The sequence below is a fragment of the Danio rerio genome, chromosome 20 (genome assembly GCF_049306965.1).
Source record: "Danio rerio strain Tuebingen ecotype United States chromosome 20, GRCz12tu, whole genome shotgun sequence".
Classification (NCBI taxonomy): Eukaryota; Metazoa; Chordata; class Actinopteri; order Cypriniformes; family Danionidae; genus Danio; species Danio rerio.
The window spans coordinates 3,202,081-3,222,500 of NC_133195.1; the positions used below are offsets into that span (position 1 = coordinate 3,202,081).

General features: G+C 40.4%; 1 protein-coding gene across 3 annotated transcripts in view; it reads left to right on the plus strand.

Moving 5' to 3' along the window:
* Window positions 1-20,420, plus strand: part of cep170bb (centrosomal protein 170Bb) — a 22,700-nt gene continuing 2,280 nt past the window's right edge. Inside the window, exons 1-17 of one of the 3 annotated variants that reach the window (XM_005160328.6) lie at window positions 1-231; window positions 3,649-3,784; window positions 3,910-3,999; window positions 4,587-4,665; window positions 4,944-5,002; window positions 5,123-5,237; window positions 6,837-6,950; window positions 7,035-7,529; window positions 9,584-10,683; window positions 12,016-12,192; window positions 12,308-12,428; window positions 12,546-14,225; window positions 16,590-16,821; window positions 17,734-17,893; window positions 18,181-18,219; window positions 18,621-18,752; window positions 18,922-19,010. In XM_005160328.6, coding sequence (XP_005160385.1) covers window positions 3,680-3,784; window positions 3,910-3,999; window positions 4,587-4,665; window positions 4,944-5,002; window positions 5,123-5,237; window positions 6,837-6,950; window positions 7,035-7,529; window positions 9,584-10,683; window positions 12,016-12,192; window positions 12,308-12,428; window positions 12,546-14,225; window positions 16,590-16,821; window positions 17,734-17,893; window positions 18,181-18,219; window positions 18,621-18,752; window positions 18,922-19,010 — 4,787 coding nt within the window. In that variant the 5' untranslated portion in view covers window positions 1-231; window positions 3,649-3,679. The remainder of the gene's footprint in view (window positions 232-3,648; window positions 3,785-3,909; window positions 4,000-4,586; window positions 4,666-4,943; window positions 5,003-5,122; window positions 5,238-6,836; window positions 6,951-7,034; window positions 7,530-9,583; window positions 10,684-12,015; window positions 12,193-12,307; window positions 12,429-12,545; window positions 14,226-16,589; window positions 16,822-17,733; window positions 17,894-18,180; window positions 18,220-18,620; window positions 18,753-18,921; window positions 19,011-20,420) is intronic. The other 2 variants (XM_002665642.8, XM_005160329.6) reach the window with 2 other exon arrangements.

A 20,420-nucleotide genomic window follows, 5' to 3' on the forward strand; every position in this document is an offset into this window, starting at 1 on the left:
AGCACCGGTGGCGGCGCTGGACGCAGATGCCATGACAGCATGATCTGTCTAACGCGAGAGGGTGTTGTCTTCACAGCCACACCACTGACGAGCCTGCGACCTTATAACTGGATTTCATAAAATAACATCTTGTGGCTGAGGATGCGCATATAACATTATATCGTAGCTATTGCGGAAAGCAAGAAGAACACGTTTCATTGGGTTCTTCGAGAGAGATCAGTGCGTCTGTAGGTAAGGTTGGAGGATACTCCTCAGCATCATCAGAGGCTGTGGACTGGATGAAAAGCCAGATGCGCGCTGCGTTTGTCCGAATTCGTATTGTAGACGGGGTTTATGTTTTGCTTCATGTCAGAGCCTACAAAGTAACGAGTAGTTTGATAAAATTAGGTCACGCCGATAAATTCAGATCGTAATTTTATTCGCAAAAAAATATAGCCATCATAATCGATATGGCATAACGTGTGTAAATCGTGTATGCTGATGTCACATTCAGCATTCATGTCATTAGGAAGGGGAGAGAGAAAAAGAGAAGGCGTCTCTCCGGTGCGACAACATGTACAGATCACTCCATCATCAATGCTTGCTTATGATGCTCCCATGGAGGAGACATGGGCCTGATTTATTGCGAACGCAACACATAATTGCATAAAGCTATTCGAATGTGTGTATGAAGTCATTTTTACGAATTATGAATGATTCATTCGTGCAGGCCTGTTGAAAAATCATATGCCATGCCCAAATTCAGCTGTCAGCTAACACATTCAGCTGCAGTGCATAGATCTCGGCCTTTTCTTTTATCTGTTGTAGCTATTATAAATCTGCTACATTTTCGGAGGACACAAGAAAATTATGTCCTACAAAAAAATATCATTCCCATCCCGTCTAGACAGCTGGATTATTTAAAGCGCTGTCAGCAAATACGCAACGGATAAGCATCCATTTTGTGGAGAATATCAGCTGAAATTCTGTGTTTACAGTCATAGTACATGAAGTCCACAGTGGTGAGAACTATAATCAAGGACTAGGTGCAAGTCTTTATATATTAGCAGAAAGCTCGTTCGCTTTTAAGTTCCACAAATCTAAATATTGTCATTACAGTGAAAAGCAGAATTTCCTATTTAATCAAATTGACCTAGTGTGTCTTCCATAGCACAACGTTCATTTACAGTATTGCTGGCCAATAGTTGCACTACTTTCACGTGAAGTTTTTGTATGTTATTTCCACAGTAATTACCTTTAATAATTTGTTAAATGAGAGCTGTATACTGTGACCTTAAAGTAGTTATTCTATCGTATTACTGTGATATACATTTGGCTGTAGGTTGCTGTAGAATTACTGTATTTAACGTTAAGGCTAACTGTCAGTCATTATGTTGCTGCAGTGTAAGCTGTCAATTTGCAGTAGGCCTATACTGCGGTCAGGGCTGTAAAATTATACTTAAAGTACAGATTGCCTGCTGAAAAATCCAGCTTAAACCAGCCTAGGCTGGTTGGCTGGTTTTAGCTGGTCAACCAGGTTGGTTTTAGAGGGGTTTTGGCCACTTCCAGGCTGGTTTCCAGCCATTTCCAGCCTGGTCTTAGCTGGTCAGGCTGGGAGATGACCAACTATAACCAGCTTGACCAGCCTAGCCAAGCTGGGAGTCCAGCCAAAACCAGCTATGTCCAGCTTAAACCAGGCTGGTCAAGCTGTTTTTTGCTGGATTTGGCTGGTCATTTTCCAGCCTGACCAGCTAAGACCAGGCTGGAAATGGCTGGAAACCAGCCTGGAAATGGCCAAAACCCCTCTAAAACCAGGCTGGTCAACCAGCTAAAACCAGCCAACCAGCTTAGGCTGGTTTAAGCTGGATTTTTCAGCAGGGTACAGAATAAGAGCCTTTATCAATTAAATATAAAATGTACCCGAGTTAAAAATTGCAAAAGTAGCCTTGCAAAAATAAGAATTAGAGAATAAATTTTCATTACTTTTAATTATCTTCTTATGCAAAGTAAAATATAAATTATTTTGCCAAACAGACAAATCTTCAGTTGGGGGTGGGAGAGGACGTGGTAGGTGGCAAAATGGCAAAGGTAAAAAAAACACCAGCTAAATGGATACATCACAAATAAATACAGCTGAGTAAAAGACACTCTGCTATGAATAAACCTTAAATAAAATAACAGTAAGGGATGATGTGTGCTTATTTTGAAGCCTCACTATATAATAGTCCAAAATGTATAAATCTTTAGTATAATTTATCACTCCTAAAAAAAACAGTTCTTAAAACTCGACTGCAGTATTGAGCTTATTCACGTAAAAGTGAATTCCGCCATTGGACTCGATGGCACGAGACTTCAGGTCTCATTCACTTCCATTGATTTTTACATGTTAAAACAGCTCGTTATGCTGCTTGATGTTGCAAACTGACATTTTCTTATCATATTATTCAGATTTTTATGTATAGTCATGAACACACTTGTTTGTAGAGCAAGTAGTTTGACTATTTTTGTTGTTGGGTACCTTGTTACTAAAGGTCAAACAACAAAAAATAAGGTCTTGGTGTAACTCTGGAGTCAGATCTGAGTTTCAATAGTCATGTCAAAGCAGTCAGTAAATCAGCATACTATCATCTCAAAAACATAGCAAGAATCAGATGCTTTGTTTCCAGTGAAGATTTAGAGAAACTTGTTCATGCTTTTATCAGCAGCAGGGTGGATTACTGTAATGGACTCCTCACTGGTCTTCCTAAAAAGACTGTCAGACAGTTGCAGCTCATCCAGAACGCTGCAGCCAGAATTCTGACCAGAACCAGAAAATCAGAGCACATCACACCTGTCCTCAGGTCTCTATACTGGCTCCCAGTTACATTTAGAATAGAGTTTAAAGTATTATTACTGGTCTATAAATCACTAAATGGCCTAGGACCTCAATACATTACAGAGATCACTCAGATCATTAGGATCATATAAACTAGAAGTTCCAAGAGTTCAGTCAAAGCAGGGTGAATCAGCTTTCAGCCACTAACAGCGCCCCCCGCTGCTGGAATCAGCTTCCAGAAATGATCAGATGTGCTCCAACATTAGGCACATTCAAATCAAGACTAAAAACACATCTGTTTAGCTGTGCCTTGACTGAATGAGCACTGTGCTGCGTCCGACAGATTGCACTATTATGTTTTTCTCTTCTTATTATTATTTGTTTTTATTTATTTATTTTTTTAATTTGTTTCTTTTATTCTTGTTTATGTAAAGCACTTTGAATTGCCACTGTGTATGAAATGTGCTATATAAATAAACTTGCCTTGCCTTGCCTTGTTTATTATTCCTAGTAATTTCTGCTGTAGGTAACTGAATCGGACGTTCTAAAACAATGACGAAAACAAGAGCGCATTCACATTGCAGAATAAGTTTAATAGCTTAACTTGTCAAAAACATGGGCATCACAGTAATTTCCTGTAACTACCCCATCTGCATCATTTTCACAATAAATGTCTGGTATATTTAACCCTCTTCCTGTTCTTTTAACTGCCTGCATTTAGTAAACACAAATTGCCATCATAAACATATAATTAAACAAATATGTTAACTTTAATGTGTTCTCATTCTGGTATGTAGAAGTTAAATAAAGTCTAAATTTCTCCCGAACAAACATTTGTTTATTTTATGTTACAGGATGCAAAAAAGATTTCTCTGAGAAACAAAGATGAGTGTGACATCATGGTTTTTGGTCAGCAGCTCTGGCACTCGTCACCGACTGCCTCGGGAAATGATCTTTGTTGGCCGGGAGGACTGTGAGCTCATGCTGCAGGTAAGGGACTACCTTTTGCCCGTCCTTTGACATGTAAAAAAAAACATGCTGAGTTATTTAAGAATTAGGAAAGTATTGTATTTTTCTGTTTAACACTTGTATGTTTCATGTTTGTACTCCTTTAGTCTCGGAGTGTAGATAAACAGCATGCTGTTATCAACTATAACCCTGCCACAGATGAGCACCTCGTCAAGGACCTTGGAAGTTTAAATGGGGTAAGCTTTAAAACAAAAAGCAACATGATTGTTATGATTAAAGCTCTGAATATTAACATCAAATATTAGTGCAGTTTTAAAATAGTGTGATATACAATTGGGATTCTCTTTGCCAATTGTTTAGAAAATGTATGGGAAGTAGTAAAACACACTGCCTCTGGACACTGCTGCAAACTTACTTATAACTATCTTTCTCAATTAATTAAAGGTATAGTTCACCCAAAAATTAAAATTATTTCTTTCTCTTAAGCCATTCCAAGTGTCACTTATGACAGAGACTTTTTTTTTAGTAGAGCATTGAGAATATTTGGCTAAAAAAAAAGTTTTAGCTGCAATCACGGCAGGTAGTGATTTGTGCAATGCAAGTTGTGTCAGCTCTCTTGAAATTTTGGTGTGGTAATGGATATGGATTTGGCTGTGTTAATGTATTTTGCTGCAGGTTTCCATATATATACAGTTGAAGTCAGAATTATTAGCTTCCCTGTTTATTTTTTTCTGTTTAACGGAGAGATTTTTTGTTTACAGTAGGAAATGTACAAATATATGGCATTGACTCATTTACTACAATATCTTCATTTGTTTTTCAGACTTTTGTCAATGACTTGAGAATTCCCGACCAAACATATATAACCCTCAAGCTGTCAGACATTGTTCGTTTTGGATATGATATCCTTTTTTTCTGGTGAGCTTTTCATTGGCAATAGGTATGAGACTTTTACTTTTAGTGAACTGATGTTTTAGGCATTCTCTGTACAACCTTTTGACGATTTTTTAAATAAAATATGGCCTAGTTTGTGCATTGATACTATATATTATTATGATTTAATACAATTTAAAATGAACTCACCGAAAAAATTCTTTCTTTACATTCTTGCTTATGGTGTTCTTAAGATTTGCATACCTGTACATCTAAGCTGCAATGTTTGAACTTAACATTAGTGCACATTCACATGTGTATATTCTTGAGAGGAGTCAACATAAAGTCCCTGAGGAGGCACTCAAGGTATGTTCAATCTCTCTGTGTTTGCGTCTAGTTATTTTTCTGACTACAACATGTAAAAACATTTTGTCTTTATGTGGTATATATTTGTAATCTTTTGCTTGCCTGCCCCTGCTGTGTCAGCACGAGAAGTACACCAGTCAGCTACAGATGGGCATCAAATGTGAAGAGGGAAAACAGCAGAATGTGCAAGAGGAAAAGTCTAAATTAGAGCGCTCTGATCGTAAGAGTCTCACAGGTAAGAATGATATGAAAGCAGAGTGAGAATGCTATTGAAAAGATAAAGATTAGCCTGCTGAAAAATCCTGCTTAAACCAGCTTAGGATGGTTGGCTGGTTTGAGCTGGTCGACCAGGCTGGTTTTTGAGGGGTTTTGGCCACTTTGAGGCTGATTTCCAGCCTGGTTTTGGCTGGACAGGCTGGGAGATGACCAGCTAAAACCATTTTGACTTGCTAAGCCAAAACCAGTTATGTCCAGCTTAAACTAGGACGGTCAAGCTGGTTTTAGATGGTTTTAGCTGGTCACTTTCCAGCCTGATCAGCGAAGCCCAGGCTAGAAATGGCTGGAAACCAGCCTGGAAATGGCCAAAACCCCTCTAAAACCAGACTGGTTGACCAGCTAAAACCAGTTAACCATCCTAGGCTGGTTTAAGCTGGATTTTTCAGCAGGGTATATAAACTATAACAATGGAGTTTGTAGGTTATGTTCAAACATTGCTAATCTCTGTTTATCTGTTACATTTCAGAACAATAGGTTGGTTTATTTGTTAATCCCTCAGAGCTGAGTTTTTTGGGGGGTCTTAGTTGTTTTATGTTCAGTCCACTTAAATTTGTAAAAACAATTAAATTAACTTGATTTGTGTTGGGGCAATTTGAAGGAATTGTGTGGAACCCAGCAATTTTTTACAGCATAAATTTGGAGCCTTCATGTTTTCCAGAACATCTGAACAATATTCGCAAAACATACTGACTGGTCGGTCATAAGGTGTAAAAAGTTATATATATATATATATATATATATATATATATATATATATATATATATATATATATATATATATATATATATAAATATATATATATATATATATATATATATATATATATATATATATATATATATATATATAAAGTAAAAAGTTATTTGTTCTAGAAATGTGTCCAGTATACTGGTTGTTTGGTTGGCGTGGGTTTTCTCCAGGTCAGGGGTCACCAAACTTGTTCCTGGAGGGCCGGTGTCCTGCAGATTTTAGCGCCAACCCTAATCAAACACACCTGAACAAGCCAATCAAGCTCTTACTAGGTATACTTGAAACACCCATGCAGGTGTGTTGAGACAAGTTGGAGCTAAACCCTGCAGGGATACCGGCCCTCCAGGACTGAGATTGGTGACCCCTGCTCCAGGTGCTCCAGTTTCCCCCAGAGTCCAAAGACATGCAGTACAGGTGATTTGAATAAAATAAACTGTTCGTAGTGTGTGTGTGGGTGTTTCCCAATATTGGGTTGCGGCTGGAAAAGCATCTGCTGCGTAAAATATACATCTGGAATACATTTGCTGGAATAGTTGGCAGTGGTGATCTCTGAAAAAGAGACTAAGTCGAAGAAAAAAATGAATAAATGAACAGGTTTACTTGAAATAAGGAAGATCGTTTATATATTTTGCTGTACAGTAATCTTATGCAAGAGTATTTCAAGCATTCTGACATTGATGAAGTGTTAAATAATTGTTTATGTTTAATACATTGATATTAGGATGTGAACTAAGTCATTATCTTTCTTTATTCCACAAAATCTCTCTTAATCTTTCTTTGTTTGCATGCTTATTTATTCCTCTTCAGAATCCCCTGTACCCCGACCAACACCACTGTATGGCCAGCCATCATGGTGGGGTGAGGAGGACTCTGGGAACATGGAAAACAGTGAAGTACGAAGGTCAAGTGACAATCATTCAGGTAAGCACTTGTCCTTCCTTACATCCACTTTCATATTTATGGACAGTCATTTTAATAACATTTGACGAGTGTGTCTGTTGACAGACATCACAAAGGAGATCCACACAGCAGAGGATGATTTTAACCTTCAGGAGATCCATGATGGCCAGGCAAAGTCAACGTACCTGTATAACAGAGAGCCCAGCTACTTTGAAATTCCAACTAAGGAGTTTCACGTGCAACACAAGTCGCCAACGACAGACTTGATTGACATCCCAACCAAAGATACAAATGTTTCTCTGATCTCCACACCACCAGTTGTCCAAAGTCATGCTTCCTTTACTATCGAGTTTGACGATTGCATGCCAGGAAAGATTAAAATCAAGGATCATGTGACCAAGTTCTCGTCCCGTCAACGTAGCAAACAGCAGCAGCCCGGTAATACTCTGGCAGCCACTCCCACGGAGGTTTTGTCAGCTGAGAGCAAGGTGGCGGATTGGCTCGTGCAGAGCGATGTCAGCATGATGTGCAGGAGGACACCCTGTGAGGACGTATACAGCACTAAGAGTGACTTGGCGATGCATATTCGGACACTCAAAGGTAAGAGACATCTTTTACTGTGAGACTGATGCACGGGGTTCCCACAGGTCATAGAATTTCTGGAATATCATGGTCTGTTCCAGACAAGTGTGCCGCAAGACTGCGTTTGAGTGAAGGTCTCGGCCGTTAGATCGCCCCCTGGGGGCTGGCTGCAGTACAAGTCATATAGCCCGCCTCCTCCGTGTTAATGAAGGAGACTTGAGCCCAAATAAAAAAAATTATTACACTTGCAATAAAATGTCCCGAAAGATAGTTCTGGTCGATTAAGGCGCTGGTTATTGTGCTGAAATAGGTGCAGATCTTCATTTTTGTAAACAATTTGTTTTTAGCAGTAATTTAATGCTGGGCGTGTCATTCTGATTGACAGCTGTGATTGACAGTTTCTCAAAGCAGCGCGTCTGAGCTTCGGCAGGAGACTGAAGTGTTTTTATTCGATTTCTGTGTTATTTTACCATGACAAAATGAGTTCAGCAGCAAACTATAGTTCCTGACATGCATGATCCTGGTGGAACACTGTTTATTCGCTAAGGTCAGGGCTTTTTTCGGGCTTTATTAGTTTGCTGATACACGCCTAACCACCCAGATAGCAAAACACACTCGGGCCAGTTCTGGCTAGATTCTCGCCTGCCGGAGACTTACCCCTCAGAGCTCAGACTGACTACCTCTGCTGGACCTACTCCGGATGCCTGGACTCACTGCCCGATTCCAGCCCGAGTCAATCGAGCCAGATGCGGCGGCCGAGCGAGCCGGCGCTGCCACATGCGAGCCGGAATCAGCCCGCGACGCCGCGAGTAGGTTATGCGCTGTGGCACGGAGCTGGCGCGATTGAATATATAAAACCCTTATATTTGTTAACGTTATTACATCCATTTGTGTTGATATGACAGCAAACGCATGCTGAGAAGTTCGGGGGGGGTGGTTGATTTTACATAAAGCGTTTGGTTGGAAGCTCGACTCATTTTCGCGGCTCCTCCTCTGGCTCCATCAGACAGTCCTTCTGCGCATGTCAAGGCTCCAATTTCAGCAGTCTTTTGCGACAGTTTGTGCCCGTCAAGCAGGCGTTTTGCCCTCAAGGCGTTCAATGGGAAAAGGGGCTGTTGCGTCGTCCATATTTTTTACAGTCATTGGTTCCAGACCACTGTTGCCAACTATTTTCAACTAAAAGGCGCTAAGCTCTGTCCGAAAAGTCGCTGAATTACGTCATACGTTAATTTGCATACTACTGACGTCATCACGCTCTACCATTTCTGTTTGTTTAACAGCCTTTAGTCAATGAATGAGGTATTTATATTTGCTCTACGCTTTATATAAGCATGTCAATTTACCTAAATGTATTGCTGTTTGAATACAGTATATCAGTATAGATGTGTAGTGAATTTGCAGTAATCTCTCAGACGTAATAAACTCAGACAAGTTCTGAAATTGTCTCTAAAATATCTGTGATTGAGAACAAGAAATAATTAACGGTCATATTAAATTGTTAAAATAAAGGAGAAGCAGATCGGTTTGACTGTACGAGGGGACATAGACATGCGGTGCAGGTGAATTGGGTAGGCTAAATTGTCCATAGTGTATGTGTGTGTAAATGAGTGTGTGGATGTTTCCCAGAGATGGGTTGCGTCTGGAAGGGCATCCGCGGCGTAAAAACTTGCTGGATAAGTTGGCGGTTCATTCTGCTGTGGCGACCCCGGATTAATAAAGGGACTAAGCCGACAAGAAAATGAATGAATGAATGGTTAGAATAGGCTTCTGTAATATGGTCAGGAATGCTTATTTATATATTTTTGCTTGTAATTGTTTATGTTTTGTTTTAAGCAGATGCACTGCATGGAAAAAACTTGATCTCCCCGGTCGATCTTAATTAATGAAATCTTTCTCAATGGAGCCGTTCAAATCATAAAGTGAAATTATCGCAATATATGTATCAGCAAAACAAAATATCGCAAGGTCAGATTTTTCCAATATCATGCAGCTCTAGTGGGAACCCTGAATGTATGTAATGCTTGGTATAATTAATGCATTAATCAAATAAAATCTACCTGTAAACTTAATAGGACACCATCATGACGATGGAACCCAGAGTGATTCTGAAGACCCTGTGATGAAAGGAAAATGCAGCAAGTCACATCATTCCATGCAATCAGTACAATCATACCACTCAACTCAATCGAAGACATCCGAACCATCAGAATCACTTTTGTCCCAGCAGTCTGTCATACCACAAAAATCCCATAATCCACAAACACTCCCACAACACAAACACCACCAAGTAAAGCTTGATGAAAGCGAAGATCGTCCCATCCAAGAAGGCTCCTCTCCTCCTAGAACAGAGGTCGAGCCCAGTCACACTGAGCCTCACACTCAACAGGCCTTCATTATCGAGTTTTTTGATGATAATCCCAGAAAGAAGCGATCGCAGTCCTTTACCCACAATTCTGTGCATGCTGACTCCTACTCTGCACTGAAGGCCAAACTAGAGAGGCGCAAAGGTCTGGCTCATGGAGAAAGGCCCGCCTCGGTGCATGGACTTGTTCCTCCAACACAGCAAATCACTGTTCCCCTGAAAGGAGCAAGCCATGGAGGTTCACAGCGATCAAGCTCCTTGAAAAGGGAGAAGACAGAAGACACTGGGAGCAGCTCATCCCTATTAGGGAGCTCCTCTCGCTCTTCACCAACTATCACCATTAAGCCTTTTGGAAGCATGGGTAAAAATTCAAAACTAGCTCAGGAATTTACAGAAGAATTCTCCAAGGATACTGGAAAGATTTTCTTACCACCTAAGTCTGCTCCACCAGTGATGATGTCCCCATCACACACTCCTTCATCCTCCCTGGCAGAGACCTCTGGACATGTATCTGTATCATATCCATCTTCTCCGTGCCAGCACTCTGCATTGCCCCAGTCTCTTCTCTCAGCATCATCGCCTGTCTCTGCTCCTTCCCACATCCCTGGAAGGAGTCCGGTTTTTAGTGCCTCACCAGTCTGCTCATCGGTGCCCCAAGTTTCACCACAGGTAGTTAGCTGTGTTGACACGAAGGCATCAAGGGTAACGCGAACCGAAGAGGAGGACAGTCTGAGTGATGCTGGTACCTACACAATTGAGACTGAGTCACAAGATAAGGAAGTGGAAGAAGCTAGAAGTATGATTGACCAGGTAATATTTTTTTCTTTGTCTTCTGGAAGAGATATGACTGTATTTCCATTGGTGTATATCAGAATATATCTGTAGTGTGTAGTCGTTGAGACATTTTCTGCCATTTGATTGTACAGATACGTTAGCAATTAGTAATAGACAACTCTGTATTTGTGATGATTGGTATTTTGTAGTGCACCATACTAATTGTTTTAGGGTGCTTTCACACCTTTGAATCGATTCAGATGTTCTGAAACAGGGATTAAAATAGATACATTGTTGCTCTTTGCTCTGGAGCGGTTCGCTTTCACATTGCAAAGTTTCTAATCGGACCATAAGCTAAAACAAGTCACATGTGAGTAAACTCTCCTCACATTGGTCAGTGTCAGAGTTTATTTTGCAGAGTGAGGAGAGATGTGGTGGGGAGGGGCGAGAAGGGTGCGCGACGTAGCCTATTTGAGGACCGGGAGGGAGATGCGAGATTACCGGGAGATCATCACTCGTTTGCGGGCATCCGGAGACTTGCGAAACTTCCCGCCCTACTCATAATTCTCTCTTCATATAGCCGTATGCCTATTACATATCCATAAAACACTGTAATATAACCACGCTCGGATCGTATCGCTTTCTCTCTGCAATTGATCCGCTCCAGAGTTCGTTTCAATCTAGCCAAGACCACCTCATTCAATCGATCTCGGAGTGATTGATTTGGCGCGGATCCTAGCGTGATTGCTGGATTCACATATGCCAAACGAACCGCGCTAACTGGGCAAACGAGACAGGTTCCGAAACAAAAGTGTAGGTGTGAAAGCACCCTTGGTGGTCTACACAAGTGGTTTCCGACCTTTTTTGTCCCTGCGGCCCCCTGAAATGTTCTAATTAATAAACTATTTTGCAGGTTGGTAACTTACTTAGAATTGTCTTTATTGAATAAACTGCCAATCATTTGAATAAAAATAACATGTACATAGCCCAGAAAGACTGACCCTTAAGCAAGTCAGCAATCAAAAAACAAGTACACTGTGAAAATGGCTGTAAAAAATGGTCATTTCACAAATCTGTGAAATTAAATAGTCAACACAAAGTACCAATTTATAATTTATTTCTTGTTTTAATACATCACATAATGAGTTGACATTGTTACATATATTAACAGTGTTATGTCTAGTAATAACAGACCCCTGCAATATCCTTACGACCCACTGGGGTGATGAGGCTGTGGTCCACAGGTTGAAAACCATTGATGTAGATTATGATTAACCTTTTTTTTTAAATGCTAGGATGGGTTGCCATTATGTGGTCCAAAGAGAGGAGGACAGTATTTAAGAAATCGCATCTGTTTACATTTCACAGGTGTTTGGTGTTTTAGATGCGCCAGAATACAGTGGTCAGACTCTTGGAGTTTATAGGCCTGTGATTGATGATGGGGACAATGAGCAGCTATTCTTTAGTCAAAGCCACAGTAATGCAGCTGATGTAATGTCAACATCATCATTGGGCCATGGCAGGGACCAAGTCATCTCATTGCAGGTATTGCAATTATGTACTGCTAAGGCAACTGGGCCATTCTTTATTGAAACATAGCTTCAGTTGTGTCAGTGAACAATTAATGTACTCAATGTAAAACATACCTTTTGTAATTTAGGCACATCCTGGTGTAGTAGGGCCTAAATGGGTCTCGCGTTGGGCCAGCCTTGCAGACCCTTATAGTGATCCCGGGGCTACACAAGGATCTGTACCAGTTCCACCCCAAAGTGCAGAAAGAGGTATATTAATTCAAAATCATTAGTAGTTGTTGAGCAAAAGGGTAGTAAATACAATTTTGGTTTCATCATGGACAAGCCCACAAACTAATAATAAACTCAATTTTTCTAATTTTGTAGATGACAGAGTGACATTAATTATTGGTCAATGCTTGGATATCTCAGAATCAGAGGGAAGTCAAAGTTCCAGGACCAGACGGCTACTTCCTCAGGTTCCTCCTGGAGAAAAACTAGAAAACACAACCCCTAGCATCCTAATCCGACATGAAACAAACTTGGACCATGAGCCACCAGAGAAAGGTTCCAGAATGCCACAGCAGCAAGACAACACTCAGAGGCTACGTGTCCAGGATGATGTGGACCCAGACAGTCTGAGTGACACCAGCCGTTCAGATGACAGCTCTATCCTTGATAGAAGCGGTAGGAGCCAAGGAAAACGAGGAACTACAAGACACCTACCTTCAGAAAATGTAAACCATTCAAGAGAGCTGAGGGAGATGCCACAACCTACACCCAAACCCACTTCATTTTATATCGGTTCTGAGGATGGTTTATCCAAGTCCGATGTGTCCAAAAGCCCAGTTCTTTCACAGCCAGAGAAAGACTCTGCTTTCAAGATACCTCCAACTACTGTCTTGATACGACATTTGAGTGGCCATGAGTCTAGACGTCCAGTGAAACCCAACTCATCAGCTCCAGATCTTCAGACACATAACAAGGATGTGGTGCCCACCAAAGATACTTCAACCTCATTTGTTCGACAGGAGAGTTTTACCAAAGACAGGCCAAGTGACAACATTCAAGTCAAGAAACTGCCACATATCTCTAGTCATCCTGCTTTGCGAAGCTTGGATACAGAGGAGACACTTCAAGATACATTTACCTTTCTTAAGGAAGTAGAGAAATCTCCAGAGGAGAAGTTGTCTGGATGTAGTCAACGATCAAAAAAAGGAAGCTCTCCTGCACAAGAAGACTCCTTTTCTGGTGACTCAGATGTGGATACTGCCAGTACTGTAAGCATGGTCAGCAGTAAAAATGCCCCTGTCAGTTCACTTAAGAAGCACACGTCTGCAAATGACACGGGTAAGGAGAAGTCATCATCTGGTTTACCTGCAAAACACAAAGCACGACAACCCACAGCTCGCGAACGACTGTCAGAGAAACGCAAAAGTCATGCCTCTGCAGATAACACCAGTAAAGCTGAACTAAGTCGTCGGCTCCAGCTTCGCCGCAGTGCTGGCAATCGTGGTTCGTTAGACCTTTCAGATAATCAGCATGGTCAGCAGCTATGGCCTGAAGCGGGTGCTTCCGACCATGAGTCAAGTTCACGGCCAAACAACCGTAAAAAACTCACTGCTCCCCTGCAGAAGGAGGACCCCAATAAGGTGACCAAAGGAAGCCATCAGGTGCTGACCAGATCCAACAGTCTTTCAGCCCCAAGACCAACACGTGCCTCCATGCTCCGCCGAGCTCGACTAGGTGAGGCTTCAGATAATGAGAGCGCTGAGACAGACCGGGCATCTCCAAGCTCTGAGCACAGCAAGACAGAATCGAAAAAACTCTCAAGGCTAGACATTCTTGCCATGCCTCGGAAACGCACAAGGTCCTTCACTGTTCCAAGTGACAATGAGTCAACTTCAAGTAAGCATGGCATTTCTAACCGTACTACAGAGGCAAGTAGCAGTGCAAGGAAAGGTGCTTCAAGTGAGGTGAGGCATGCTAACAGCAAAGGGACTGCAGCAGCTGGGAAACACTCCTCCCGTACCCATTCTACCCAAGTTAAACACAGTAGCACAGCTGGTAGGTATTAGTCAGTTTATTTCTCTTATGCTGTGTTCACACCAGACGCGGAACGCGCGGATAAATCGCGCTATTCGCACGTAAATAGCCGCGTGAACATTTGATATTACTCGCTTCATTCGCGCGTCAAATCCGATTCAATCGCGTGTCAAATTCACTTCAGAACAGACGCGGATTTGCGTGATGGGCAGGGCTTCTGTCTGCCTGGTGACTGTAGCTTCGTTGCTAAATGGCTAACATGGATTTTATGAAGAAAATAACAGTGTTTATGTACTTTATGAAGGCTGAAAAACAGCGTCGATACGTTTAAGACCATGTCTGGGTCCACTACATGCTTTCAGAGGTGCATCCAGCTCTGTGAGCTTATAAACTCCTTCAGAAACTGAACCTGGATCACGGAGGCTTTCAACGGTGCTTCTGACTGAGCCAAGCCCAGTTTGATGACTTGTTGTCGGTGTCCGCTGGAGGATTTCCCCTGGGACACCATCAACAGGTTCTACGTCACAATCACGCCCCCACAAGAGCAAGCTTCTGTTTGGTTAACGCAGCGTGAATGTCCGCTGAAGTTCAGATTTTCGAACTCGAGAGATTTGCGCGAAACGCTCGTTAAGTGCGTCAAACGTGCAAAACGCTCAATTCGCCTCGCGTGTAACGCGCTATTTGCACCGTGCCACACGCGCAATTCGCGTCATTCGCTCCGCGCCATTCGCGCCGCAGGATGTCTATTCGCGCGTTTGCATTGACCTTACAAGTAAATCACTCGCGCTTGACGCGCATGCCGCATCTGATGTGAACGCAGCATTAGAAGACCACATCTCTTTTTAAAAAGCCTGCATCACTCACAATATATATAAGCAGGGCTTTACATTAACACCTGCCAAATGCGGGTAGATTTCAGCTCTGGCGGGTAAGACAGCCGCTCCCACTAGCCACTTTGTCAGGTTCATTATTAAAAAATATAAATTTTTACATTTTAGTTTTCTTAAAGCAGGGTTCGACAATAAGGATGGCCCAAAATGTGATCTTAGAAATGAGAAGCAGCACGACTGACATAAATAACTGTGTTCGCGCGAGCAAAAGCAGGTATTAACCTTATGAGAGGGTGATTACTCGCGAGCACAGGTGATGTGACTGTTAAAAAGCGAGCACGCTCCCGTTTACTTGCGCGAAACAACCTTGTGTAGAGGAAGCGCAACTGGTGCGATCGGTTCTCTTTGAAATAGATTAGACCAAAATGCTCGGGCAACCACAGTCCTGCTGCTTTCAAGAGCTCAAGATTGAAAAACATTATACATAAACATCCTTTTGCAAACAGCAGTAGTAACTGCTTTCGTTTTAATCATTCTTTGAATAGATTATTAACATGCCTAACATTAATTGTGTGCACGTGATCATCCTTTTATTATCACACACGGTATGTTTTCATCTGCTTTCTTTTGCTTACCGTTATTTTTGTTAATATAGTTGATTATCATCCTTTACAATAACATTGCTTTAATAGGAGATTACCCCCCATTTATGTGTAGTAACTGCTGATCTGAGACCTTTAGCCAGGACAGATTACTGTGCATATTTTAGATACATGACAATAGATCTTTTTAAACGTCAATTTAAAAAAAAGAATGTTTTGTTGAATAAAAAGTACATGTGCAGCTATTGCTTGTTTTGACACATTTAAAAATTGTGGCAAAGAAATTATTATTTCTTTTTGATGTGGTTAGAGATACATTTGGTAAATTCTTAATTTTGAGCCCTAATAAAGTAATGTGAGATAAAAACTAATTGCATTGCGACACAACCCATTAACTAATGCACAGTGAGCAAGCTCATACTCAACACACACAAACAAACAGTGAAATAAATGAGGAGGCATGTGGACAAAACAACATCTAAATCAAGTCATTTTTAGCATGTCAAAGTCACATTTGTGCATATAAAATATATTTTACAAACAACAAAATTGTTGGAAATCTAGCCACAGTGGCTGGTGATCAAAAAAGTTAATGTCAAGCCCTGTATATAAGATATTACTAGCTTTGACTAGCTGTTCAGCGTAGGATGCTAAAAGTTTATTTCTCTCAAAATGAATTTTTACATTCATAGGGAATTTTGACAAATTAACAAGTAGTAACCTTACTAAAAAACTTAAAGTAACCAATTATAAGGTTTATTATAAAGAAATAAAAGTAAAATATAACCTGTTTTTAACTTTAAACAGCCTGACTGACATAGAAATCCATGCTGGATTTTTCAAAATGGAGAAATATTTATCATTATTACTGACAAAATAGTACCTTTTGTTGTAAATTACCAGCGTAATCTTTTAAAATAAATTCTTATATGCCTTTTTGTTTACAACTTAAGGCTCCCACCGTAGACAAAGGGATTCTGACTATTCCTCAACCTCAGAGGAAGAGTTTGAGACTAAGACCAACTGTAAACAAAAACGGTCCCATGCATCAGCTTCAACTCAGACACAGACTCCGCAGAAGACCGCGCAAATGAGGCTAAAATGTGGCTCTTTGGAAACAGAAGAGGATGAAACTCAGAACGAACACTTCCAGAACTGGTCAACTCATAGCGCAGAGATTGCCAGGTTATTATTAGTCTTACTAGCTTTGTTATTGATTTTTTGGTCTCACTTTATATTAAGTGTCCTTAACTACTATGTACTTGCATTAAAAAATAAATACACCGTACTTACTGTGTTCATAATGTATTTGAGAACACTTGTGGTGCTTGTGAGTTGGGATAGGGGTTGGGTTATGGACATTTTTGGCGGTATGGGTAGGTTTAAGGGTGGGTTAAGGCAGGGGTTCCCAAACTTTTCAGCCCGCGACCCCAAAAATAATCATATGAGTGGCTCGCGAACTCCATTTTTCAAGGTGGTGTAAATATGTAAACGTTGCAGACACAACTATAGGCAAATATAAACATGAGCTTATTGACAACACAAAAATGCAACAGTCTATTAGCCATATAATGTTTTTTAAAGTCATTTATGGATTTAATTACATTTTGCTTTTAAAATTAAAGGCTGATGGCTGATTGTTATTTTTATGTTGTTGTTTCTTTAATGCAACTATTAACTATATTCTGTCAGTTATGAATAAAATATGGTAATTCTGATAGTTTAATCAAATTTATTTGAGTTTGGATATCACCAAGCGACCCCTTGTCATTGTCCCGCGACCCCCACTTTGAGAACCACTGGGTTAAGGTATAAGGGATGGTCAACAGTGTATTTAAAATGTAATTACAGAAGTTAATTACAGATGTAATTACATACAGGTATTTAATCAAGCATAAGTACACAGTAAATACATGTATTTAAACAATTAATACAATGTAACTAATTATTAATTTCTGTGTAAGTACATATTGGTTAAGGACACTATAAAGTGGGACCGATTTTTTTTGTTTTTCTAGTGTAATAATGTTTGAAAATTAGTGAATGCATGCATGTGCTGTTATATTTCAAATTTTGCATTTATCATTTTTACTTTAGGCTAAGTCAAGATCTTGCTAAAGATCTTGCCATTCTTGCTCGTGAAATCCATGATGTAGCAGGCGATGGTGATTCCCAGGCATCCTCAGGCATAGGAGCTACCACTTCCCCAGTCTCCATGCCCAATACCCCTGCATCCACTATCTCAACCAGAGAGGAGGTGAGCTAAAAGGTTGCATGCTTAGTTAAATAGCATTCCATCATATACCATTCCAATACCATATACCATTCCCACAACTCTCAGTATGAAGCACGTCTTGAGATTCTCCTCTTTAGCACCATGATGAGAAATTGTAGATAAAAACAGTCAATAGTAACCAGGCATGTTTGGTTCGGAGTTATGTCAAGGTACCTCGGGACACCTCATGATAGTTATATTGTTTCCCAAAAAAAGGCAGTTTTTTCTGTTCAACTTGTATGTTTTGTTATATTTTCTCTTTTGTGCAGAGACCATATGCATCATTACAGAGTTTCCTGTTACCTCAGGTGCTGAGTTCATCTCTCATTATCACCAAGTGGTGCACAAAATTAAACATGACTTGTTTTCTGTGAGCCAATCGCATTGTACTAACAGCTGTCTGATGTCCACCTTTGAAATTGCTGCCTCACTGTTTTATTTGCTTGTGGGAATTCCCTAATGCATGGAAATTCCAACTACTCACCTCCAAATGCTGTATGTTCAAACTAGTATTTTCCATTAAAGTTGACTGACTGTGAACGTATCTGTTCACAACTGAAGTAGCATGACCATGCATACACTTCCCAGTTTTATCTCCGAAGCTTCCACTGTATGCTGAGCTCAGAGATGTTTGTCTTCTAACATCAAATATAACTTGTGATGTCCACGTGTTCTTACTAGTGCTTTCCCATCCCTGATTAATCTGCAGCTGGTACAGCATATACCCGAGGCAAGTTTGAACTATCAAAAGGTTCCTCCAGGCTCAACTAGTCCAATAGACCAGGACTCAAATATGAACGACCATGACAGTTCCAGACGGCGTCCCTGGAACCGTGAAGAGGTCAAATTTGGTGCAATTTTTTGCTCATTACACTAATAATCTGATCCATTAGTCAAATATTGAGGGTGTTACAACCTGCATAAGCACATGCAGTGTTTTTCAGATACTGTACGAACAAATGCCGCAGTTACATGGTTTTAACCTTTGACTCTTTTTATTTTGATTACAGGTAATACTGGACAATCTCATGTTGAATCCAGTTTCCCAGCTCTCCCAGGCTATCAGGGAGAACACGGAGCAACTAGCTGAGAAAATGAAGTATGAAGTGAAATGTTTTCTATTGGGAATATCTTAGGGGTTTCCATCAACATGTTGTTGGCATCAAAATTTGAGATGACTTCGGGTTGTTGTGGACCCTGTACTGTACTGTAAACCAAATAGTTGAAATGACTAGAGAACTGCATTGAAACCAGTTTCATTAAACAAATCAAAGATTGTACACCAGGTGATACATTTAGCAAAGTTACATCCAAATGATTACGTTTAAGGGTTAAGAGTTCAGAATAAACATTTGTTTTCTTTTTTGGATGAACAAAGATCGTTTGCAGTGTCAGTGTTGACAAGGAGGACCCAAACGCAGAATAGACGGGAGAATACAATGTTTATTTATTCATGACGTGTCGTTTATTTATGTGACGTGACTTTTAAGGGACTGTTTGATATGGATTTATTAATCATTTATACAGTTCAATGAACGCAAACTGTCGTAGAATATTAAAGACGCAAACTCCTCACTGCTTCACTGCTGTGCCTTCAAACCTCCTAATTCCTGCAGCACGAGGACTTTATGAGCGCCAAAAGTGGCTGATCTGTTCAGCGAAATATTTAAAAGCGTCACCGCATAACAAACGACTTAAACTATATAACTAAAGAAATGTCCTGTGTGCTAAGCGAGATCGCTTACTGAACAGCTCATCATCGATGACGTAAGCGTGCCCAGGCCTGAATGTAATGTGAGTGCGGGCCGTCAGGGGAGACGGGAGGGGGGACAAGCGTGCTTTGGCCCGGTTCAAGGCAACTGTACATAGTGTGAGTACGCCCTAAAAATCCTCTGCTGAGATTTTGACAGATTTAATGTTTTATTTTAATAGATTTTATCTAAGGCTGAAGTCAGACTAATGTTAAAGCTTCTTTCTACACAATTTTCAAGTAAAGTCAACTATTTGGGTTTAAAGTGCACAACATTTCTAAGCGGGATGTTAATTCAATTGGGCTGTTGAGTTTCAGCTTGTATAAAAACTTGAGTGGTTTAAGGCAAGAGGTTAAATAGTCAACTATTTAGGTTAAGAGTGTGACTAAAGTCAGCTGTAGTATTAAACTAATGTTAAAGCTGGTTTCCATGCAATTTTCTAGTAAAGTGAGTGATTTGGGTTACTATACCACAACCTAGCTTTCTTGGATGTTGTGTAAAAAATTAAGTTGTTTAAGGAGACGGGTTTACATGCTAGTTTCCAGTACAGAATAACTACACACTATAAATCATTTATTAAGCATTAGCAAATAGTGAATTCATTATCAGTTAAGCATTAACTCTACATTAATAAGCGCTAGTAAGCAGTTTATAACTGCAGCTACAAATGCTCTATTCTTGACTTATAAGCACCTGTATAATGTGTTCAATAAATGTATTTTCATACTTAGTTAATGATTTATTTTTCATTACTATAT